The sequence below is a fragment of the Barbus barbus genome (assembly GCF_936440315.1).
Source record: "Barbus barbus genome assembly, chromosome: 28".
Lineage (NCBI taxonomy): Eukaryota > Metazoa > Chordata > Actinopteri > Cypriniformes > Cyprinidae > Barbus > Barbus barbus.
In genome coordinates this window covers 29,633,932-29,660,715 of record NC_136756.1, presented here as the reverse complement: position 1 = coordinate 29,660,715, position 26,784 = coordinate 29,633,932, and the positions used below count along the sequence as shown (strand labels likewise).

At 34.5% G+C, this 26,784-nt stretch overlaps 1 protein-coding gene across 2 annotated transcripts in view; it reads left to right on the top strand.

Moving 5' to 3' along the window:
• fbxl17 (F-box and leucine-rich repeat protein 17) overlaps window positions 1–26,784 on the top strand; it is a 210,893-nt gene that overhangs the window by 64,950 nt on the left and 119,159 nt on the right. For both annotated transcript variants that reach the window (XM_079382561.1, XM_079382562.1), the window contains exons 6-7: window positions 7,109–7,216; window positions 10,745–10,875. In XM_079382561.1, the coding sequence (XP_079238687.1) occupies window positions 7,109–7,216; window positions 10,745–10,875 (239 nt within the window). The remainder of the gene's footprint in view (window positions 1–7,108; window positions 7,217–10,744; window positions 10,876–26,784) is intronic.

The window sequence follows — 26,784 nt, the reverse complement described above, 5'->3', positions numbered from 1 at the left end:
TGGTAGTTTTATGTGAAATCAAAGATATGAGCACCCCCATATTTCTAAAATGGCATGATCATAACACCCCACGATATATATATGTATATGTATGTGTATATATATATATATATATATATGTATATATGTATATATGTGTGTATATGTATATATATATATGTATAAGTATATGTATATATATATGTGTATATGTGTATATATATGTACATGTGTGTATATATATGTATATGTATATGTATATATGTGTATGTATATAAATGTATACATACATTTATACACACATATATACACATGTGTATATGATTGACATTTATATACATATATATACACATATATGTATATAAATGTATAGAAATATTTTATTTTTATGTTTTGAGCTCATCTATATGTAATTACACTCTTAAGAGTTGAAAAATATTGATGGCATCATCTTGCACTCAAGGGCTTATCGTCCAATCAGATTCTCTCTTGAATGAGGTTATGTTTCTTATTAATAACAGCAAAACCCTGACTAGAAAACAGTGTAGAAAATCATGTTCCATGTCAGTGATATCACAGCCATATCACCCTGCAGCCCAAGACCGGTTGCCCACTGAAGCTAAGCAGGGTTGAGCTGGTCAGTACCTGGATGGGAGACCTCCGGTGAAAACTAGGTTGCTGTTGGAAGAGGTGTTAGTGAGGCCAGCAGGGGGTGCTCACCCTGTGGTCTGTGTGGGTCCTAACGCCCCGGTATAGTGACGGGGACACTATATAGCCAAAAAGCACCGTCTTTCAGATGAGACATTAAACCGAGGTCCTGACTCTCTGTGGTCATTAAAAATCCCATGGCACTTCTCGTAAAGAGTATAGGGTGTAACCCCGGTGTCCTGGCCAAAGTCCCTCCACTGGCCCTTGTCTATCATGGCCTTCTAGTAGTCCCCATCTACTTGATTGGCTCAATGACTCTCTCTCCTCTCCACCTGTAGCTGGTGTGTGGTGAGCGCACTGGCGCCGCTGTACTGTGGCTGCTGTCACATCATCCAAGTGGATGCTGCACACTGGTGGTGGTTGAGGAGAGACCCCCACATGATTGTAAAGCGCTTTGGGTGTACAGCTATACACAATAAAGCGCTATATAAATGCATCATTCAGTCATTCATTCATATCAACTAAAACGTTTAAAATAAAATATATATATTTTTATAATAATTTTATTTTTAATTTATTCCTGTTGCAATTTCTGTTTATTTTCTTATATTTAAATATATAAGTAAATAAATAAATACATTTGGACACTACTTAGATTGACTGTAAATTTGGTCGTGATAGGCTAAGTGTATTTATTTTATTATTTATTTTTAGAATTATGTTGTGTTATTTATTTATTTATTTATTTATTTTATGGGGAAATTAAAGATTCTCATATTTTTTTTTTTTGTTTGTTTTTTTAGGCAAAAGAGCTAAAATATTTACTTCATGTCCCCCTAATATTTGAAGTTAAATTATCTTAATATTAATTAATAATATATTTAAATGTATATTTTTTTAAACTGATGTCAGTCAATGATCACTTGTTAAAATAAAATATATATATTTTCATCAACACATGAACCCCACATGTTGCTATAACCTCTCTCTCTATATATATATATATATATATATATATATATATATATATATATATATATATATATATATAATTTTTTTTTTTTTTTTTTTTGGCAAAAGAGCTAAAATATTTACTTCATGTCCCCCTAATATTTGAAGTTAAATTATCTTAATATTAATTAATAATATATTTAAATGTATATTTTTTTTAAACTGATGTCAGTCAATGATCACTTGTTAAAATAAAATATATATATTTTCATCAACACATGAACCCCACATGTTGCTATAACCTCTCTCTCTCTCTCTCTATATATATATATATATATATATATATATATATATATATATATATATATATATATATATATATATATATATATATATATATATATAATTTTTTTTTTTTTTTTTTTTATATTTAAATATATTATTATTTTTTTATTTTGTATTTCCTACTGATGTTCATTAACATGCATTGTCCCTATTAAATAAACAAACAAACTAATAAAACAAGTATGTAGAGAAGGTTGAACGCTCAGGTCTGTTTTAGGAAGCGCATCAGTGATAATGACTCAGCATGCAGCATGTGCACTAGTTTGACTCTTGTTGGGGTCATTATAGGTTTCCCTGTGATCCCCCATCAGTCTTGTAAATGACACCGGCTCGCTGGGCTTGTAAACACCTGCATCTCTCCGATGGATGCAGCACAATTAGCCTGATTGATGAGCGTCCCGCTGACCCGCATCCATCTCATTGATAAATTTATTCCCACCTCCCAGAATGCCTTTCTGCATGGTGGGTGGTGATATGAAAACGGATGATCAGCACTTTTGACGGCTGCTGCGACGCTTTAGAGACGCACGTTTGCAGAGGTAAATTGGCTGTTAGAACGGCTGCTTGTTACGAGCCCAAATAAAGTAATGAGAATGAATGGGTCGTGCTCTTCTGTAATCTATTCCTCGTCTGACGGGAAGAAGCATCGTCTGAGGAGCTGTTTGTGTGTTTGTGACCGGATCGTTCTGTCGGTCGATGTCTCGTGCTTTTATTATGACCGCATGTGCAATATTCAGATTCTGGAGACTGCTGTTTTGTAGATGGATGGTCTGCTGTCCGATGGTTTAAGCCGCTCTTTAAAGTCTGAATGAGGGGCAGATGTTTTTACTGTTGCTTTCAGTGTGTGCATATTTACAGAGACACGGACACCTGCTTTTTCTGCCGTTTATTTGTAAATCTCTGCCTGAGTGTGTTTTCTCTGCGAAAACCTGCATAAAAATGTCACCCCAAAATCAAAAGGAAGAAATAATAAATTATATTTTGCATAAAGAAAATGAAGCCAGTATTTGGGATCATTGATAATTTGCGTTGATTGCATTTTTGCATGATTTTAGTGATTGTTAAAAGTACATTTCCCTCCAATTCTCATTGCCGTAATGCAATAACAAAACACAATCTTATTAATGTAATGCATCAGTGTTTACCGAAATAAAGAAATAAAGAAATTTGATTTATTTTAGTGTATTGGCAAAATATTTATACAGCATGCATACAACATTGCAGTATGTGATTTTATTAATTTATGCTATTTTCAATTAATCATAATGAAAATTATATGAAAATAATGATAGTAATAATAATTAAAAAAATAATGTATCATGAAAATAATGCACCAATGCAGATATTCTTAATTCTTAAGTCTTCATTAAATATAATTTTGTATTTTTGCTTTTCTTTTGTTCTGAAGAGTTTCATAAATCTCAGCAAACCTGTCAAGAAATGTCACCAAAATCAAGAGATAAGAAATTAAATGCATAAAAAAATTAAACCAATATATATATATATATTTTGCATTTATATTATTTTCATGGCATTTAAAAAAAATTCCCTCTAATTCTCATTTGCAGTCATGCAAAAAAACCTCTTATTTAATGTAAGATGTAATCTAATGTAAATGAATCAGAATAACTATAATATTAAAAACAATTAAACTCAAAATGCAAGTATTCTTAACAATGCTAAGGCGTCTTTGATAAGGGTCATTGATAATTGAGATTTGTTTTTGCATTGTTCATGTTATTTTCATGATAATTAAGCATATTTCCCTCTGATTCTCATCTATCAAAATGCAAAAACAAAAAAAAAAACATTTATTGCATGAAATGTGTTGTTTTTAAATGCAATTTAAAAAGCAATTTATGCATGCAATGAAGTGTTCATTAATTTATGCTAATTTATTACAGAAACTAATCACAGTGAAAATTATATAGCTATAATATTAAAAGCCAAAAAACTCAATGTGTCATAAAAATTCTGTGCCAGTGCAAAAATTCTTAATGTTAAGGCCTCTTTTCCTAATGTAAGTATCATTTCTCAATATTGCTTTTCTTTTACTTGTTGAGGTGAAATACGACCTGAACATGTTTCCAATCATTCAGTCACAAAACAAATGATGATTGCCATGATTTGGGAATTTTGATGAGTGGAAATAAAGGTGCGTGAACAATTAAAGCGTATGAATTATGGCTCTGGCCGCAGTGACTCGCTGAACACTGGCAGGCGTTTGTTCTGAGCCGAATTCATGATCCAAAGCTTTAAAAGCAGCTGCATCCTCATTACTGACCACAGCCAGACCCACTGCTGTTTTACTGAGTTCACAGTGTTAAAGAGAAGACGCCGAGCTGCCAAAAACGTCCGGACCAGAGCTGCGTTCTCCATTTGAACCGATTCTCACGCTGATGAACCCATTCTTAAATGCAAAGAATTGATCTCTGCTGTTTTCAGTCGATGCATGAACAAAACTTCACAAAACCTTGTTATAATGTAGCACTCCCTGTCCAATAATCACAATAATCTTTGTGCATTTTTACTTTTGATATGAAACGATGTTGCAGCTTTCAAATTCTGTCAGTTTTATAATGAAAATAAAAACAGCTTGAGATCAATGTCACATTTACCTCAGAAATCGCACTCGATAGATAGATAACTCTAGAAAGGAGCAGTATGATAAATATATGCACTATATTACACTATACGTCAGCCCCAAATCAAAAGAAATAAGAAATTATATGTTGCATAAAGAAAATATATTATAGCGTTTATTTGTAGTATTAAGGATCATTGATCATTTAGATTTTTTTGCATTGTTTTGCATAATTTCTATGATAAACACATTTCCTACCAATTCTTATTGCCATAATGCAAATAAATAAATAACATAAAATAAATTAATGAATGTAATGCACCAATTATCAGTAAAATTATTGTTTATTTATTTATTGGCAAAATATTTATACACCATTTATGCACCATGGATACATAATTTATGCTGATTTAAATGAATCATAGTGAAAATTGTATGAAATAAATAGTAGTACTAGTAATAAAAATGATATATTAGTATATAATTAAAACATATAACATATAATAATAGAAATATATTAGAAATAACAATCATTGATAATTTAGATTTGCATTGCATTGTTTTGCATACTTTTCATGTCAAAACATATTTCCATCAAAGTCTCTTTGTCATAATGAAAGAAAAAGTCATTTATGTAATGCATCTGCAAACTTTTATTTTTTAAATTTGTTTATTTATTGGTGAAATATTCATGAACCATGCATATAAGAAACCTGCCAAGAAATGTCACAAGAAATAAGAAATTATATGTTGCATAAAGAAAATGAAGCTAATATGTAGGTTCATCAATGTTTTTTTTGCATTGTTTTGTATTATTTTAAAACATTTCCCTGTAATTCTCATTGATAGTAATGCAAAACGTCACAATATACTAATATATGTGTAATGAAAAAAATGCACCAATGGAAATCGGTCTGAATGGTGAAACTTGTCTCTATCCAGCCCCAGTCCAGAGTGTGTTTGTAGAGTGCAGAGGTCACTGAGATCTTCTAGAAGCTTCACATTCCCCTGATGTCTGAGAGAGAGTCTTGAGATGGATGAGCTGCTGGTGTATGTCCTCCGTCTTACTCTCGTTCGCTCAGATGACCTTTAAGATACAGAAGCGGCGTGATGTACGGACTGAAACACCAGTCTGTTTTCACATCAGAGTGCTGTTTAAATAAAGCCTCAGAATCCTGGTCTAGAAGCACTCAGGTGAACCTCTGACCCTGCCGGGTGATGGAGAGGACGCTTCTCTTATTGAGTTTGTTCAGCCATTAGTCGCATCAGCACAGATTCGATTTGTTTCTGTATCGCCGGGGGAATTTGATTAAATGCATCTTCCTTTTGCATTAGGTCAGAGGTCAAAGTGATGAGACGGGTTTTGTACCCTCTGCTATTAGAATGTTAAATTCACAGAAACTGGGGAGTATGTAATTTCAAAGTTACATTGTTTTGTTGCCCTTCTGGGTAATATACGTGTAGGACTGCTGACGCACATCTGGTGCAGTTTACGTGCATCATGTGCACTGACTCTGAACATTTGTGTTGTGAGGAAATATGTGTGTATTGTGCACTACAGCTCGGGTACAGTCTGTGGAAACAAGTTTCCTCTTTTTTGGGGACAATAAAGAATGAATCTGAGCTGAATGGGTGCGTGTGTGCGTGCGTGTGTGTGCATCTGTGTGTGTGTGCTCAGGAATTTCAGTAATGATTGTCATCGTTGTCCAAAACATTCAGTAGATTTTCAGAAAGTGAATCATTGATGAACAGAAAACATATTTCAGTGTGTTTGAAGTGAAATGAAGGCCAAACAAGTTTCTGTATTTTAGCATCTTTTTAATCAGTGCAATATTCTATTCTATTCTATTCTATTCTATTCTATTCTATTCTATTCTTATACTATATTATATTATGAACATTGATAATATATTAATTCTAATATTTACATTTCTGTATTTGAACTTTATCTGTATCTTTGTCACGTTTGTCAGTTATTTTTGTATTCTGTTTGTTTTGTTTATTTATCAGTACATCAACACAATCTTTATTGTTTTCAGAAATATTAGAGAAATATTCATATATGATCAAAGTAAATTTTCCTCTTTACACTCACCAAAAGAAAAAATATGAAGTTTTTATTAATAATCGTTATAGTTTGTTTTCATTTCTTTTAGTTATTTTAATGTTTGTGCTTTCCTTTTAAATTCATTTTTAAAATTTCTATTTAGCTTTATTTTTAGTAATACTTCAACATTTCTTAATATCTGTTTGTTTTTTTTAACTTCTGAGCTGTGTGTATATCATTTGGCTTAATCTGTTATTTACACTTTTTATCTAATATTTATTTTTGATAAACTTTTGAGCTGTTTATGTGTGTGCTATTTGATTTAATTTGTTTTATTTATAATTTCTTAATTGTTTCTTTATACATAATATATAATATATAATTTAATTCATTCATTTATTGATTTGACATCTCCTGTATGTCTTGTTTGAAATTAGGGCTTTTTCCACCAGAACTGGTTCAAGTGCTTGTTCCAGAGAAAACATAATGCATGCAATGTTTAGGAGATTGTGTGTCTTTGTGTTGACGTGTGTGTATTCCTCTGTGTTTGTCAGGTGACAGATAAGTCGGTGCAGGCGTTTGCAGAGAACTGTCCGGATCTGCGGTTCGTGGGCTTCATGGGCTGCTCTGTGACGTCTCAGGGCGTCATTCACCTCACCCGGGTAAGAGCGGATCCTTACGTTTGAAGCCACTCACCTGCTAATGAGCAGCTTTGATTCCAACACGTCCCTCCAACTTCACAAAGACAAGATATTTTTATTTTGCGTTCGCTTTTAAATCTCATTAATGTGTAATGAGGTGATTCGTTGAAGATCCAGCACACCCTGCTGTTTGCACATTAGCATGCTAATGAGAGAAAGTTATCTTCAGCTCACCGGCAGCAGAAGAGCTGCTGTAATTGCCTGCATGGAAACGGTTAGCTAATCATATTCTTGCTTTTTGTGTTTTGTTTTTTGGCCCAATTTTTCCTCACCGGCGTCTTCTGGAGACACAAACTAGGCCATCAGGAACCTAAAATTCTGTCAAATTATATCCAACATGCTTCTGTCATACATAATGACAAAATCATACATGCAATATTATATTACAGTGTTGATTATTAAACATTATAACTAAATAAACTAAATTATTTAGTGCAATATTTTAAATATGTTATAATAAACTAGTCCTGTCAAATGATTAATTGCGATTAATCGCATCCAAAGTAAAAGTTTTTGTTTAAGAAAAATGTTATGTTTATACATTTAAAATATTTATATATAATATAAATTATATTAATATAAATATATACATGGAAATATTGTCTAAATATATGCTGTATGTGTGTGTATTTATATATACATAATACATATACACAGTATACATACATATATAATGTAAACAAAAACTTTTATTTTGGATGCAGCACTATAATAAACATAATATAATATTGTTATATCTGTTGAAATGTGCTGGAAAGTGCATAATTAATTTTATGTGCGTTTTCTTTTTTTATAATTTTTATTTGTTTTTGTAAAATTTCTATTTAAATATTCTAATTTATTTATTTATTTTTATTGCTATGGTTAAAGTAAGTAATTTTATTTTGTGTTTTTGTCTTTTGTATAGTTTTTTTGTGATTTTTATATTTAGCTTTATTTTTTCAGATTTAGTTTTAATTTTAGCTTCAGCTTAGTTTTTAAATGATGTTTTTCCAGTTTATTTATTAATCGCAATACTTCTATAGTTTTATTAATATTTAAACAAATATTTTTATATAATATAGAATATTTTTATTAATAGTTTTTTTTAATATTTTCTGTTTTCATTTGAAGTTTGTTTTAATTTTTTTTGTTTTTTGTTTTCCATCTAATATTTGTTTTATTTTATTTCAGATTTATTTCACTTGATCAAGACGATTTTTAATCATTTTAGTTTTAGTTAACAATAAAGGTTCAATGCGCACAGAACTAGTGCAAACTACACAAGTATGCATGCTACAGACTGCATGAGTCATGTATGCATTACGAATCATTTTAAAGAATCAGTTCAAAGGAATCATTTGTCAGTGTTCTATCGCTGATTCAGTTGTCGTCCAGCAGTCATGCATGTTGGTCCTGAAGCGAATCTCTGTCTAAACTTTCTTCAGGACTGAGACGGCTGACTCTGGTTCTGCAGCAGCGGGAGTTGGTAAAGATATCATTACATTATACAATTCAGCTGGTGGCATCAGCAGGCACAATAGTTATTTAAATGAAGTCCCAGCTCCGTCTCTCCTTGGACACACATTTCCATTTCACTCCTCTTCAGAGCTGCGAATGTGAAATTAGCGGCTTCTCCACCAGAGGGACGGTTTTTATTCAGATCATCAAAGCTCCGGGCCGTTCTCAGGTGTGGGTTATTTTATAAAGCCCTGAAGAGAGCCGCTCATGAAATAAATCAATCTGAGCTCCGAGGAGGAGAGCGAAGCGTGCAGAATGTGAGATGACGACTCTTTGTCACCTGATTGCTTTAGTTGCACCTTTTATAACGCTGATGGCTTTATACGATCAAGTGTTTTCAAACCGTGCTGTGTCTCGTTCAGTTTAACATCCTCCTGCTGCTTTTACACCCATCATGAGTTATTTCAGTGTCATTGAGATACTATAGTTTGTATTAATATTTTTATTATTTTTTAAAATAGGTTTTATTTAGGTTTTTATTTTAAATATATTTTAAATTTTGGGGATTTTATTATCTGCTGCTATCCTTTGCATTCGTTTTTTTCATAATATTTAAGTTGATCTTTTTTTTTTTTATTTGAGTTTTAAGTCAGAACATTAAAAAAAAAAAACATGCATGGATTAATTAATTACATTATAGTTAAATAAGCTATCTATCTGTCTGTCTGTCTGTCGTTCCATCCATCCATCTATCCATCCGTCGTATTGTGACGTACTTCTCTGATCTGGATCAGTATGTTACCGTACGGCCGCTGTGAGGATATGAATGGCTGCATTGATGTGTGATTATGGCTCGAGTTGAGTCTGTTTCTCACTCCTTCTCCTTCTGTAACCCCTCAAGATATAAAGCTGCTCCTCAGAGGTCAAAGGTGACTCTGGGTAAACAGACTGAAGGAGATTTCCTCGGTCTGAAGTCGTCACGTGTTCCCGAACGATGATAAATGATGTTATATCTGCGTTTGGAATAATAAAGAAGTCTTTAATGAGATTTCTATTATTTACACCCGGGCTGTTAAACTCATTTCAGGTCGAGCTCCAGATTGGACACAACGTCAAATTATGCTGGACGTTTTTTTAATTTGTTTAACCGCGGTCTCCTCGGTCCAGAATAATCAATATTGCTTTAATAATTAATATTAGTGTAAAACAAACACATTTCCTTCACCAGAGACCTTTAGATCACACATAGGACTGAGCTGAACGCCTCGGATTAATTAAATGTGTTTAAGCCAGTATTAATAAGAGAAAAACCTCAGTTTTTCAGGTAACTTCAGTCGTTTTAATGAGTAAAGAAGCAAAACTATAGAAAGAGAATTACACTTTTGTATTATATATATAAATTACTTTTCAAAGGTTTTATTACAATAGAAAGTTTACCAATTTACATCAAGTATTTACACAAAATGAATGCTCTGTAACTTTAACTGAAATAAACTTAATTCATTTATTATATTTTTTGGATTAGATTCTTTTTTTTTTATGTTGCATTATTTCAGTTTAACAAAATATTTTTGTATCATTAAACTTCCTTTTATTTTTGTTTTTGTCGTTTCACTGCTTAAGTTATTCTGACCCCATTGGCAGACATTTCTCTTATTTTAAACAAACTCTTCATCTTGATCAATTTTTCATAAAACGACTATATTTTAAGTTATTTTCTACAGTATCTTGATTTAAAAATGTTAGAAATTTGTTACTAGAAATCAGGACAAAAATACTCAGGAATTTTATTTATCTATTTATTTATTTAGCAGGGTGAGTGACATTTTAAGGGGTTTAACATCATGCAAATTCATGTTTATTGTACTTTATTGTATTTCAAATGTTGCACTCCAGTCTTTAAAGAGCAGATGAGACACTTCATTTCATTCAGTCGAGGTCAAACACAGTCATGCAGAGATGATAACGGGACGCTTTAGGAGTGTTCAGTGACTAATGTGCTTCACAGGACATGCTGACCGTGTGTGTGTGTGTGTGTGTGACCTACAGCTACAGCACCTGAGCAGTCTGGACCTGCGGCACATCTCTGAGCTCAACAATGAGACCGTGATGGAGGTGGTGAGAAAGTGCAGGAATCTGACGTCCCTCAACCTCTGCCTCAACTGGACCATCAACGACAGGTGCACACTCACACACTCACACACTCACACACACACGCACACGCACACTCACACATACACACACACGCACACGCACACACACACACACACACTCTCACACACACACACACACACACACACACACACACTCACACACACACACACACACACACACACAAGGTGGATCTCGCATTTCTACTTTCCCCAAAAACTCACTCTGTATGATTTATAAGCGTTTTGAAAAGTTGGGACATGGGTCAACGTCCTGAAAAGTCACCTTCACCTTGTTATACCTGTCATACCTGTGTCATTATACAAATTAATGTCCTCATTTGTCACAAAAACACGCGCATACACACACACACACACTCACAATCAAACACTCACACACACACACACACACACACACACGCACACACTCATAATAAATAATACAAATAAATAAAGGATGCATGACACGAGCCCTTTAAGACTCACACGAGTCGCTGATATGGATGGATGGAATGGTTTCTCTGGTTCCTCATTGTTCTCCTGGATAACGACAGTGGTTTTTCTCAGGTGTCTGTGAATGATTGATATGAGGCTCTTGTAGTTGTTGGTTCTGGTTGCTCTCTGTTCTTCTGGGCTTCTTCGGTCGGACTGTAGCGTGTTGAGGAATTGATTTAAGCCGTTCCTCAGTGCCATGCTCTTTCGCCTGAAGGAAAAGACAACAGAGAAACACACGTAAATGTGTGCATTAGTCTCTCTGGACGGCTCTGCAATACATATAAGCAGTTTCACTCGTTTAACTAATAGCCCGGTCAGAGATGCCTCAGCACACAGCATCAAATCTGTTCTCCGTGTGTGAGTGCGCTTGATCCTGTTTTGTGTTGTTCTTGATTATTCAGTCATATTTCTGTTTGTGAAATATATATTTTTCAAGTTAACTTTTATTTCAAGCATTTTTAGGACTCATTTTAATCTTGGAATCCATTTTAATTTATGAATACTCCTATTTCTGTAAATTAAAAAAAGTTTTTGAGTATAAAAGTGTGAATGTTTTTGTGGATGATGTGAGGCGTTGGAGTAATAAATGTTGAGAAGCGCTGTCTAATAATTCAGATTCATGAGGTTTTGGTGGGCGGGTGGTTTTGTGAGAATCTGTAGCTGATCCTCCTGCATATAAATCACGTGTGTGACGATGAATAACCTGGACTAATGTTATTTCACCCGCTTCAGTTCTGCTGGAATCAGCGTCTGTGACTGGAGAATGTGAGGATGATGTTGATATTCCTGCTGTAACGTATGGATTTACAGCTCGTTCAGTGTTAACACAATATTGAATTTACAGTCCGCCCCAGATCCAGTGCCGTTGTTTTATGATTTCTGGATTTATTGTAGATGTGGTTGGCCAATATCACATCTCACCCCTGACCCCTTCATGAAGCGCTGATTGATTTCTCCACAGAGGTGTTGGTTTGGGTCGTGAGGCTCTGCAGGTCAGACTGAGAGCGTGCTGTAATTTACACTGATTTGACTTTTATTTAATTAACCAGGTTCATGAGCGCTGACACCCAACCGGTCCTGGATCAAACCAGGCTTTATGATGAAAAAATGAGAAATGAAGAAACAAAACTATGAAGGGAAAATAAGACACGTTTGTGTGTGTGATGTTTTTGTTAAAGTCAATATTAAGTCAGAATGACCCCATTTAGTTGATTAGTTTTCCTTACTAGCTGAATTTGAGATCTGAAGGGGATTGAGTTGAAAAAAAAGTGTATTTAAAATATTCTATATTATATAATGTACATATATTATTTTAATATAAATTATACATATGTATGAAACTAAATGAATATGAAACTAGCTAACTAGTTAGCTAAATAAATGAAGTGATCATGACAATCATGCTTACAAATAATTTCAATGTTTTTTTTTTATATAGTTTGATTCTTTCTCTTATATTTTTAATATACATTTATTTATTTAACGTTTAGTTCTAAGAGTTTGCTTTTCAAAACTGAAAAGTGAACTGAACAAAGAAGAAAATGCAACACTGTAACAATTTCAGAACAAAGCGAACGATCTCGAAGTCTGAAAGTGGCGATGAGGATGGACTCATTCCTGACGGATGTGTGAGGAAATCCATGTGAATGAACGCTCAGATGGAGAGTGATGTAGCGGCTGATGAACATGTAGTCTGGTGTTTCTGATCGTCTTCATTCAGTGTTTGGTTTGGATGAAGCTTTTGGCTCTCAGTAATGGATGTGACCCTCATCGCTGGATTAGGGTCCATCCTTAGGTCCTTTCCTCCCTCTGATGTTTTCATTTGCACCGCGGCTAAATTAATTACGCCGATCTGCTTTCGGAGCGTGAGTGTTGTGTGTTTCCCGGCGGAAGCCCTGGAGAGCGGCACTTAGCTGGGTTTCTCCAGCTGTATAAACGGCTCGAGCGTGGAAGCTATTTGAGTCGCTCTGAATGAGAGGCTCTGCTAAGCAAATAGCTAATGTAATAACGTAAAGCGGTTATCACAAGACTTACTGCATTCAGAGAGACAGTCTGCTTTTCCTTCATCACTTCAGCTCTTACTGTGTCCCTCATAACACACTCATGTTCACCTGGAAGAGATGCATACTTTTTTTTTATAGTAAGGGAACGAAACTTTGCAAATACTTTAAGACCCTCAAAACAACCATCATTTTTCTTTTTTTTTCTTTTACATGTATTTTTTAAGAGATATAGCACATTTCATGTTCGGGTCATTTTGACACGGGTATGTATGGAGAACCATTAGGTGTCAAAAATACTTTTCTACAACTATCTATGAAGTTGTATTAGCATCAAAAACTTTTGTAAAATATATTCAGCCTTGGGACTGAATTGTGTTGATAAACATGAAAATGTATTCCTTTTGATGTACCATTGTGGCATGGAAAATAGATCACATATTAAAGTAATATTTTTTTAAATAAAAAAAACTGAATTTTACATTTATGCATGCTTTAAGTCCATGAAATAAACTTTTTTTTTTTTTTCAGATATTTTACAATATATTTTTAAAAGATACAACATGTTTTGCATGTATGGAGTAGTTTTATATGTTTATGTATTTATTTAATTATTTAGTTGTGTTATTTATATTGAGTTATTTTAGTGTCAAAAATTGATCATTAAGTTTATATATATTATATATATATTAGTGCTGTCAAATGATTAATCGCATCCAAAAATAAAATAATATATTATTTTATTATATTATATTATTTACATAATATATGGGTGTGTACTGTGCATATTTATTATGTACATATAAATATTTTTTTAAATTTTTATATATTAAATATATTTGCTTATAATATAAATTATATGAATATAAATATATAGACGTAAATGTGTATATATTTTCAAAATATATACTGTATGTGTGTGTATTTATATATATATATATATATATATATATATATATATATATATATATATACACACACACTCACCTAAAGGATTATTAGGAACACCTGTTCAATTTCTCATTAATGCAATTATCTAATCAACCAATCACATGGCAGTTGCTTCAATGCATTTAGGGGTGTGGTCCTGGTCAAGACAATCTCCTGAACTCCAAACTGAATGTCAGAATGGGAAAGAAAGGTGATTTAAGCAATTTTGAGCGTGGCATGGTTGTTGGTGCCAGACGGGCCGGTCTGAGTATTTCACAATCTGCTCAGTTACTGGGATTTTCACGCACAACCATTTCTAGGGTTTACAAAGAATGGTGTGAAAAGGGAAAAACATCCAGTATGCGGCAGTCCTGTGGGTGAAAATGCCTTGTTGATGCTAGAGGTCAGAGGAGAATGGGCCGACTGATTCAAGCTGATAGAAGAGCAACTTTGACTGAAATAACCACTCGTTACAACCGAGGTATGCAGCAAAGCATTTGTGAAGCCACAACACGCACAACCTTGAGGCGGATGGGCTACAACAGCAGAAGACCCCACCGGGTACCACTCATCTCCACTACAAATAGGAAAAAGAGGCTACAATTTGCACGAGCTCACCAAAATTGGACGGTTGAAGACTGGAAAAATGTTGCCTGGTCTGATGAGTCTCGATTTCTGTTGAGACATTCAGATGGTAGAGTCAGAATTTGGCGTAAACAGAATGAGAACATGGATCCATCATGCCTTGTTACCACTGTGCAGGCTGGTGGTGGTGGTGTAATGGTGTGGGGGATGTTTTCTTGGCACACTTTAGGCCCCTTAGTGCCAATTGGGCATCGTTTAAATGCCACGGCCTACCTGAGCATTGTTTCTGACCATGTCCATCCCTTTATGACCACCATGTACCCATCCTCTGATGGCTACTTCCAGCAGGATAATGCACCGTGTCACAAAGCTCGAATCATTTCAAATTGGTTTCTTGAACATGACAATGAGTTCACTGTACTAAAATGGCCCCCACAGTCACCAGATCTCAACCCAATAGAGCATCTTTGGGATGTGGTGGAACGGGAGCTTCGTGCCCTGGATGTGCATCCCACAAATCTCCATCAACTGCAAGATGCTATCCTATCAATATGGGCCAACATTTCTAAAGAATGCTTTCAGCACCTTGTTGAATCAATGCCACGTAGAATTAAGGCAGTTCTGAAGGCGAAAGGGGGTCAAACACAGTATTAGTATGGTGTTCCTAATATATATATATATACATACACCGATCACACACATTATATTATGCAAACAATAACTTATTTTGGATGCGATTAATCGTTTGACAGCACTAATATAATATATACATATACACACACACACACACACACACAAACAACAAATAATAAAGAGTATAATATTAAAAACATTATCAAATTTATAATAAAATATTGTAGATAAATATTTTTTTTACATATTTTCTATATAAAAATGAAAGAACTGATTTTAAGATGTGAATCTAAGTATCTAGAGTCGCAGCGATTAGAGACGTGCTCCTCCTCAATATCACATCCATTCTGGCCAGTTCAACAGTGAACAGAGTCTCTTTGCTTTCATTAAGAGCCGGAGGACTGTAATGGAATTGAGTGCAGTGCAGTTAAACAACACATGAATACTAAACAAAACTCAATATGACTGATGAACTGATTCCCTTCCAAGCCTCGTCCAGTGATGCCAAAGAGATATTTGACTTCAAACGTTCACTGAACTCAATCACAGACGCAAGGACAGATTTATATCAGATGGGAGGCTGTTGGATCCCATATAACGGCTCTCAGGATCGGGTCTCTTGATATCGTGAATCACTGCTGAGACTGAATCCATCGGGCCGCAGACGCGTTTCAGAAAGCGTCCTAACGAAGAAATTAAATATGCACGAGACGCTGCCAAATTACACAAGCGTTTGACATGCTAAAGGCACTCGGGTGCGTTTGATGAATGTGTGGCTGTGTATCGTAACCAGATCCATGTGTCGTGATAAATACCAGAAAACACAGCCAAACCTCCCAGAATACGGGAGACGTTCACACTTCTTTTATCGAGGCGAGGGACTCCTTTCTTATCTGTGGATGATTTTTCAATAAGAGGCGTTGGCGTTCTTGGCTTGGATCGCACGCGTTCCCATCGAATGAATCATATGCCGTATTTACTGTGTTATCTGGAGAATCTCAGCTCGATATTTCATCCTCCATGAATCCTCCATGAGAATAAAAAAGAGCAGAAGTAATGAAGGGCAAACATCCTTCTATGAATGCAATAAGTCTTCTGGTAGCTGCTTTATGTTATTGCATTAAAGCACAGCCTCTCATTAAGAGCTTTACTGGTCTGTTATGTTGTAAAACAGTCAAACATTGTTGTAAAACCGTATTGTCAGCAACTTCTCATTAATGTTTTAATAAAAAAAATAAATGTTTTCAATGTTACAATGTTTCAATGTTCAATTACACATGAACCATACCAAAAAACAAACAAACAAACAAAAAAAGTTCAATATTGGTAAGAATTTATTTATTTATATATATATATATATATATATATATATATATATATATATATATACACACACACTGCATGTATTCAAAATTGAAATGTAATGTTTTATAACAATTTAAGTTTTTACTAACCCCCCCCCCCCCCCCCCCCATTTAACACATTCTTGCTAAATAAAAGCATTAATTTCTTTAAAAAAAGAAAGAAAAAAATACTTTAGTATTTACAGTAGCGTATATCATTACAAACGTTTTCTATTTCAAATAAATGCTGTTCTTTTGAACTTTTTTTGAATCCTGAAAAATTAAATGCATCACAGTTTCCAGAAAAATATTGTGCAGCACAACTGTGTTCAACATTGATAATAATCAGAAATGTTTCTTGATCATAAATCAGTGTATTATTATGATTTCTGAAGATCATGTGACACTGAAGACTGCAGTAATGATGCTGAAAATACAGCTGCAGATCACAGAAATAAATTACTTTTATTTTTATTGTATATTTGATCAAATCAATAAAGCCTTGGAGCAGAAGAGACTTCTTTCTAAAACACAAAAAAATCTTACTGGTCCCAAATATGTTTGTTAAATATAAAAAACGAGACTGTTGGAAGTGTATTTGTTCAGGTGTTATTGAGGAGCAGCTTGTGATTTCTGGGTCTGACCGCAGACGCTGGCGTTCTCGTTCTGAAACGTGTTCGTTCGTTATAACGGCGCAGGAGGGATTCCTCACAGACAGAGGTGAAATTAATTTCATGCTTTCTAATAAGCTCAGGTTTTCCCTCGTGAGCTTGCGGCACCTAAACCATTGTCAATATTTCTTCTGTATTCATAACTGTTTGTTTAACATGCCTTTAATTAGGAGCTCCTATTGAAGGCTTTAATTGCTTATTAAAACTCTTTTGCTCTTCGGAAAGCCAGAATCGGGCTTATTTCCATGCGGAATCTCACACGAAGAGAATTTGTTGGGGTTCTTAAGCACCGAGGGACCGAGAAGCCAATTTGTCAGAGAAAAGTAAATTAAAGGCGTCGCGGGTTGAAGCACAGCGCCTCGCTGGAGATTTGAGCTGAAACGCAAAAGTTTTAGAGCTGATTTACTGTTCCTTATTTGTCCTTTAAATGTCAGAGATGAATGAGAATCTGATTGTGAAGTTCAGTCGTTTCAATGAGATCTGAGGACAGAAATATACTTGAGTACATCTGATTTTGTCTGTTTTACAACATCAGTAACAAACCTTCAAACTCTAGGGGGCAATAGTTTTCTCTTACATTTCCAGTGTTATTTAGATATGATGCAAGATACATATTATTAACCTACTATATAAACTCAGTGCATGAAACTGCAAACTAACTCTATAAAACAGATTAAGCTAATTCCTTGTGACTGTTATGAAAAATAATAATAATGTATAAAAGTATTTAGCATGTATTGCAAAATGAATTACTAATGTATGTAAGTATATAAACTAGAAATACAAAATTAAATAAGATGAGGGATTAGGCAGATTTACAGAAGCAAAATGAACATCTAAGTAATATAATAGAGTAATATGGTTTAATATAATGTAGATGTGCTGGAAACATGAGATCAGGGCAGATTGAGTGTTTTCTCTTCTCTGGTGACAGGCAGACAAACACACAGCAGTTCTTGTGTTCTCCTAACAGATAGGGTAGTTTCTCCTGGTTTGAAAGAGGTTTAAATGTGGGATGGATCTGCTGTATTTGATCAGAGAACACTGTCTGTATATCTGTGTATTAGGAGCATTCTGTGAGGAAGTGCAGTTCGGTTTCCGTCTGATTCAGATCACAGTGTGAACACAATCTCTGCTCCGGGGTCTCTATCATCAGCTTGTGTCCGCTGAGTCTGTATCTGCTCAATGTGCTTCTCAGCTTCTTATCTGACACTGTGTACAGATACTCTGCCATACTGTACTCTCTCATTTCACTCTGTTGTTGTGTTTGGGTTTGCCAATGAGTGATGTAACTGTTTGATTTGTGCAGTAATCTGATTGATCAGAGCATCAGTGGATGTTAGTGAAGCATCAGGACTGAAGCTCTGGATCAGCTGAGGAAAGGGGTTGCTTTCTTTGCTCATCTCTTGGTATTGCAGGGCTTTATAATGATATGATTGGGGGTCACTGAGTTTCAGATGTTTCCCGAATTGCTCTTTTTTGTATCTTTATGATTAGAGGATATTTGGCTGATTCTGCCCTGCATGTGTTATTTGTTGTGTGCCGGTGCACGTGTAATATAGTTTCACAGAGTTCTGCATGCAGGGTCTCAACTGGATGTTTTTCCCATTTGGTGAGATCTTGATTTGTCAGTGGACCCCCCACCTCACTGCCATAGAGGACAATGGCTCAATTACTGATTCTAATATTTTCAGCCAAATTCTAAAAGGGATTTCTATAGGACATTGTGGTTTTATGGCATAGACGGCCCTGCGTGCTTTATCTCTCAGTTCTGTCACAGCATGGTTAAAGTTTCCTGTGGAAGTGATTGTCAAACCCAGGTAGTTGTAGTGTGATGTGTGTGTGTTATCTGGTTAGTGCCTAATGTAAATGTGTGTTGTGCTCCCTGGGATCTGGATCTTTTCTGAAATAGTTTTGGTTTTCTTCAGGTTGACTGTCAGGGCTCAGGTGTGGCAGTATTGCTCTAGCAGCTCCAGGTTCTGCTGTAAACCATGTTGAGTGGGAGACCGCAGAACCAGATCATCTGATCTGTGAGTTGTGTAGAGCGAGGCCAGGGCTGCAGATAGCTCCAGACTGAGCGCCATGTCATTGATGTAAATGTTAAATAATGTTGAGCTTAAGCAGCAGCCCTCTCTCACTCCACGCTCTTGGGAAAGATACCCTGTACGTTTGGTGCTGATTTCTACTCCACATTTACTTTCAGTGTACGGTACATTGATTTGATAAGGTCATAGGTTTTACCTTCTATGCCACTTTCAATAATTTTGTAAAATAGTCCTTAGTGCCAAATTAAGTCGATAAAGCATGCATATATTTGACCTTTATCTTGGTTAACATGTTTTTCAGTTAGAGTATGTAATGTATAGATGTGATCAGATGTACGGTAATTTGACTTCTGCTCAGTACATTGTGTGTGATGATGAAGTCTGATAGTCGAGCGTTTATTATGCTACACAATAACTTTCCCAGGTTGCTGCTCACACAGATGTCTCTGTAGTTGTTAGGATCAAATCTATCTCCGTTTTTAAAGATTGGTGTTATCAAGCCTTGATTCCAGATGTCAGGGAGGTAACCTACACTCAGACATTGAATAGTTTTAGAAAGGCCAACTGGAATTTACTGCTTGTGTGTTTTATCATTTCATTTAATATCCCATCAGGTCCAGATGATGTTTTGTGTTGGAGGTTTTTGATTTTTTCTTTAAGTTCTTTATCAGTTATTGTGAAATCTAATGGGTTTTGGTTATCTTTGATTGTTAATTCTAGTTTTTCCATTTGGTTAATTGTTTGATTGTTTAATTGCTTACAGTTTGTGTTTGTTTGTACTTTATTAAACAATGTTTGGAAATGACTTTACCTTATTTCTCCATTTTGGATAGCCAATTCTTCATGATCAGTTTTTTTCAGATTGTTCCAGTTTTCCCAAAACTGGTTTGTGTTCACTGACAGTTGTTTTTGGGTGTATTGTGCTCTTTTGGTTCTGAGTGTATGTTTGTATTGTTTTAGTGTTTCACTGTAAAGAGGCCGGATCTCTGCATTATTTGGATCTTTGTGTTTCTGATTTGACAATGTTCTCAGTTTTTTGCGAATAGTTTGGCTGTCCTGATCAAACCAATTGTTGTCATTTTTGGGTATTTAATTTTTTCCATTTTTTGTTTTCAATTTGGATTGTTTTGCTGATTTTTCAGATATGTATCTCTGACAGCAAGATTGACACCTTCATCAGTGTGAGCATAGGTGTTTTTTGGCTGCTAAGTGCTTCTATTCTTCAGCGCTGTTTTCAGCCCATCTGTATGGTTTTCTGATGTTGTACTGGGCTTTGTGTTAATGAGATACACAGTGATTTGACTGTGATCAGACAGAGGGGTTAGTTCTCTAACAGGGAATGATCTGAGAGATGAAGGATCTATGTCTGTTATCATATAATCAACTGTGCTATTACCAAGAGGTGAGCCAAATGTGAATCTCCCTAAAGTGTCTCCTCCATTGATGATATTCAGACCCAGGCTTCGACAGAGCTGCAGGAGGACTTTTCTATTCTTATTTACTATGTGATCATGGTTATTTCTGTGGATATGGGAGAATGTGTTATTAATAACAGTCAGTTTGTTGTTGATATATTTGCTCCCTTGTGCGTCGGTGAAGTCTGGCTGGAGTCCTGTTCTTGCGTTCAGGTCCCCGCAGATGAGCATGTTTCCCTGGGCCTGGAAGGGCTTGTCTCTTCCTCTAATGTGGAGAACATGTCTTCGCTGTAGTAGGGGGACTCTGATGGCGGGATGTATATGGCACATATGAATATATCTTTTCTGGATGGGAGCAGTTCCTTGTGGATTTTAAGCCAGGTGTAGTATTTGCCTTGCTTTACTGTGTTGATGTGGTTGTGGAATTTTGATTTGTACCTGATTATTTGTCCTCCTCAGTCTTTTTGTACCAGATTATTTGTCCTCCCTGACGGACTGTGTTGAGTTTTTGTGATGGTAGGATGATTCTCTGTAGTTGGGTGGGCAGTGGGTGATGCTGTCTGCCCTGCTCCATGTCTCCTGTAGAATTATAATATCCATCTCTTTGATGCTCTTCTGGAAATCTGTGTTTGAACTCTTTAGTCCAAAGGCTGTTGAATTCAAGCCTTGAATATTCCACATTGAGTAATTTTAAGTGTGTGTTTGTGTGTATTACTCTTGTACATTATTTGACAAGTTTGGAGCAGATGATGTTGAGCAGGTGTCTTATCTGGTTGAGTTCGGCGGCTGCAGGGTTCTGTGGCTGTTGGGCTGCTGCGGTGTAGCTCTGTGATGGGGTCCAGGGGTCAAGTCCTGTCTGGTTCTTGGAGGAAGATGGACGTTTCTTTGTGGTTGGGAGCTGCTCTAGCTGTGTAGGTTTGTGCTGTTTTCTGTTTTACCAAATGCTGTGCTTTTCAGCACTCTTGAGTTGTACTCCTTTCTTGTTGAGGTGTATGCAGTCATACATATGATGGGGCCGAATGTCTTTATGGTAAGCCAGGTGAACGTTTGGAATGAATGCACAGGTTCTGGAAAGTTCTACATTGTTTCCATGGATCACGTGAAAAGGCACATCACTCTGTGGCAGTAACGAGTTATTTTAGCTTCTGGGAAGTGTTCTGTGGCTCGAGCATAGGAGTCACGTTACCCTTCGCTGCTCGCAAGTCATTTGTCCCTGTGTGGATTATGATGTGGTTGTAAGTTTCTTTCAGATTTTTATCAGCTAAGATCTGGCTTGAAGTTCCTTTGACATCTGTTCTTTGTTTCTCAGCAGGTATTCAGTCTCTTGTTTTAAAGTCATCATGTCCTTTGTAAGCTGCTTCAAGTCGCTGTTGTCTTTTAGCTGGGACATTATTCATTATTTTAGTTCCACCACATCTATTTCCAGGAGTGAAACTTTCTCTTTCATTTTTGACAAGGGAGACTGAATGAAGGCTGTTGTAGTTGTTTTCTTCTTTTGGATGTCTTTTACGGGAGAAGAGGTTGTATTTATATCTGTATGATCTCGTATGAGACTTGTATTAAGATGTGTCTGCTGTTTAATTTGTATAAAGTCAGCTGTAAATGCTTGGAGGGCAGGCTCCGAGCCTTGGATCATAACAGTGCCGTTGTGGTATAAGTTCAGAGATAAAATTCTTGATTCCTCATTTCCTTCAGCATCTTCAAATGCCAGGATCTGTCTGCCTTTGCAGATGTGTCTTTTTGTGGTGAAGGTGAAGTGTTGGCAGAAAGCAGTATGACATAAGGAGCTGTTTTCAGTGTAGAAGAGCAGGTTGGTCATTGTGCTGCGGTCATAGTCAGCAAACAGTGATGGTCCTTTATCTGTTTCTGCCTGTTGAGCTGTTTAGAGCTCCTCTGAGGATACACAAAGGGGAGGGGCTTGCATGCTGCAGTGGCCATCGTTTCTGGGACACTCTCTCTCTCTCTCTCTCTCTCTCTCTCTCTCTCTCACACACACACACACACACACACACACACACACACACACACACACACACACACACACATACATACATACATACACATACAGCGCGTGTTTCCCATTAATAGTTCAGGAAATGCTTTCTTCATGTGTGTTAGACCTGGAGAATAAATGTAAATGTAACTCATTTGTTCACAATTAAACTCCACTGAGTAGCTACCTTTATGTTCGGGTCCCATGAAAACCATTTCATTTTCCCCTAAATCCTGTGTTTTAAGATTAATTTTTTTCTGAATTCTGTGTTTAATGATTTAATACAAATGTATGATCAAAAATTGTGTGCAATGAAAAAAAAATATATATATTGCTACAGTTGAATCTTTTAAAATGTAATCAAATGAAAATATAACAATTAAAAAATTTACAAAATTTACAAAAATAAATTAATACATTTGCATATTCACAGTTCTCTGATGTTGGTTAATGTTCACATTGATTGATTGATTGACTGATTGATTAAATAATTGACTATAGCTATGACTAAATGTCTGAGTATATACCGTAAATACATTTTATAAATGAATTAATGACTAAATTATTTTTTTAAATATTTTAAATGTATATCTATTCATTTATACATTTATTTAAATGTAATTAAATAAGATATAATTATTTACACCAAATCATAGCATTTTTATTTTACCTTGATTTATTTATTGATATATTTATTTATGGATAATGACTAAATATATAAATACATTTGTTATGATTAAATTAAAAAAAAAATGTTATTTGCTCATTTATACTTTTATCTAAATGTAATCAAATAATAATATCAAAGCTCATTTTCAACAAAACATTGCTTTTTATTTATTTTTATTTTTTGCAAAAAAGATGCTGCACAACAGAACTGCATAAATTAAAACATGGATGAAAAAAATTCACTTTGAAATAAAAATATCACTTTGATAAAGAAATATCACTTTGATAAGTACCGATATTTGATCAATTTGATATTACATTTATAATTTTTTATTAATTAATTTTTTTATTTTTTATTATTTGAACTTTTATTTTGTCGGGTTGTGGTAAAAATCTGTTTTAGTGCACTGTAAAAAAAATCCAACTTTCGAAAAGTTCTATTAACAAATGTAAAAAAATAGCCTGAACAAATATTTTTTATTAGAAGTCAGTTTAATTATTTTGTGTGAACCGAGCAAAAATACTCTAAACACGTGATGTTTGCATGTCTCTAAACAATACTCTAAAAATACTCTAAAATTACCTTACTTAGATACTCAAGTATTTGTTCACAACATATACAAATGTTCTCCCAACTTTTCAAATCGAGTCATCTGAACAAACAATTTTACATTGAACAATATTGCACAAGTTCCCAGCATGCATTGCAGCTTGAAAACATTTTATGTTATTATTAAAATATTATCATTGTTTTACATTTTACTGGGTTAATGTATGCTGCAGCTGCTGTTGTCGCTGTCAGTTAGCTCTCATGTGGATCAGAGTTAATATTGTTACTGATTGTGTGTTGAGGTGTATGTGCATCTCATTGCAACTTCTGGATGGAATACATTTGTCTATCAGCATAAATGTTTGCCTTTAGTTGTAAGAGGATTCACTGTAAAAAAAATAAAATATCAAAAGTTGAGAACTAAAAAATCTGCTGAAGCTGGTTGCCTTAAACTTAAGTTTTCTCAGCTTGATTTTTTACAGTGTTGTTGAAGAGGATTGTCTAAATGCTAAATAATTTTTAGATCTTTTAAAATTCAATAGACTGACTTTTATTCATTATGAACTAAAGTTTTTAAGTTGGCAGTTGCTAGTTGAGTTAACTTGACATGTTGAGTGCGATAAGTTGGCTTAATTTTTAGTTAGGTCACCTTTTATTTATTTTTTACAGTGAGTGTGTATTTTACCGTAGTAAGCGCTGTAAAGTGACTCGGAGCAGCTCTGGAGATGAAGTTCACATGCTCATATATTGAGACGCAGACGCTGAAATCACTGAGAGTGTCGTTTGTGTTTGATCTGATGAAACTGCGGCACTCATTCACACAGAGACAGAACATTATCAGAGACATGCACTGACTGGATGGATGGGGTTTAAACCTGCTGAACTCGGGCTGGAGATCTGCCTTTAAACACAAAGCTGATGGTCAGATTGACAGGCTCTGCTGTGTTTGGCCTCCACACTTTCACTTCGCTCTTGTAGTCCATTATCCGTCCCATAATTCCCAGGACTGGGATCTCAAACGGTTTGGATTGGATGCGTGTCTTTCCACAGCAGATACATGTTTTTACTTTAACTGTAGGATATATTTCATACCGAACCTTCTGTAGATGGAAAATAGAAGTGTAAGATTGAAGTGCATCAGTGTTTTAACATCTCTGCCGTGTTGATTTTCTAGGTGATTTTTATATCATGTTGAATGTGATTAGTGTGACAGCGACGGGTGATGTGTGTTTGCTTTATGATCACGTGACTCTATAATGTCAGAACAGCCGCGCTGTAAAACCTTCACCCCGCTGTCTTTATACTAAAACAGCCATTGCCAAACATTTTACTGTCAGCTGAACCCCTTCGAGCAAAAATATTTACTTGAAGTTAAACATCACATTCACATATTTACAGTTCTCTGATGTCGTTCATGGTCACATGACATGTATTTATTTATTTATTTATACATAAATAAATATATAATTTTATTATGTGTGTTACATTATTAAAATGACTAAATAAAAATGAATGTAGTTTTTTAGTTATTTGTTTATACATTCATTTATTACATATTTAAATAAATGTGCACATTTTTAAACAAATGCATTTATTTATTCATTGGTTTATTAAATGACTAAATAAATAACAAATGTATGCGTGTCATCATTTGTATATTTGTTTGTTTATAAAATAAAGGTCTAAATTAATGAATAAATTACTAAATTATTATTAAATTTTTGTGTTAAGTGAAAGAATAAAAAAAAAATATGTATTTGTTTATACATTTATTTATGAGTTATATAAATAAATACATGAAAATACATTTATTTATTAAATAATTAAATGAATAAATAATGAATTCAATAAATAACTATTAAATGCATGGCTAAATAAATAAATAATTAAATTATTTATTTCATGTATTTACTTACTCAGTCAGGTTAGGGTTAACCCTAAACAAACAAATATATAAGTAAATGAATAAATGACTAAATAAATAAATTAATAAACACTTATTAAATTAGTGTTAAATAAATGGCTAAATAAATAAAACAATAAATATTTATCTATTTTCTAAATTATTCATCTATACATTTATTTAATAAATTATTAAATAATTTATTAAATGTATTTATTCATTTGTTTATTAAAAAAGACTAAACCGATTAATTAATAAAATAAATTCTTATATTTATTAAATGCATGGAAAATAAATAAATAAATTAGTCATTTAATACATTATTCTAATCATTCTTTATTGATGCTGGTAAGCAAATAAAATGATTTTTGATATTTTTTTATTTTTTTAAATAGTTTATTCTAATATAGTTACATTTTATTTATTTATTAATGCGTAGCTTTTCATCATTTCTGGAGCCCCAGTTTGTGATTCCCTGGGCTGAAGTCGGTGAGGACAGTGCTGGGTTTATTCCACACACGCATGCGTTCCTCTGAGAGCCGTAATAACTATTTGCTTTGGCTTATAGTTCTCATTCCTGTCCTCGATGGCTCTTTAAACTCTTCTCGGCCAGCGGCTTTATCAGATCACCTGAACGTGAAGGACTATTAGCGCTCTCTCAGAACCATATTCCCCGTCTCTGACGCTCGGTGGTTTCTGCTGGACTC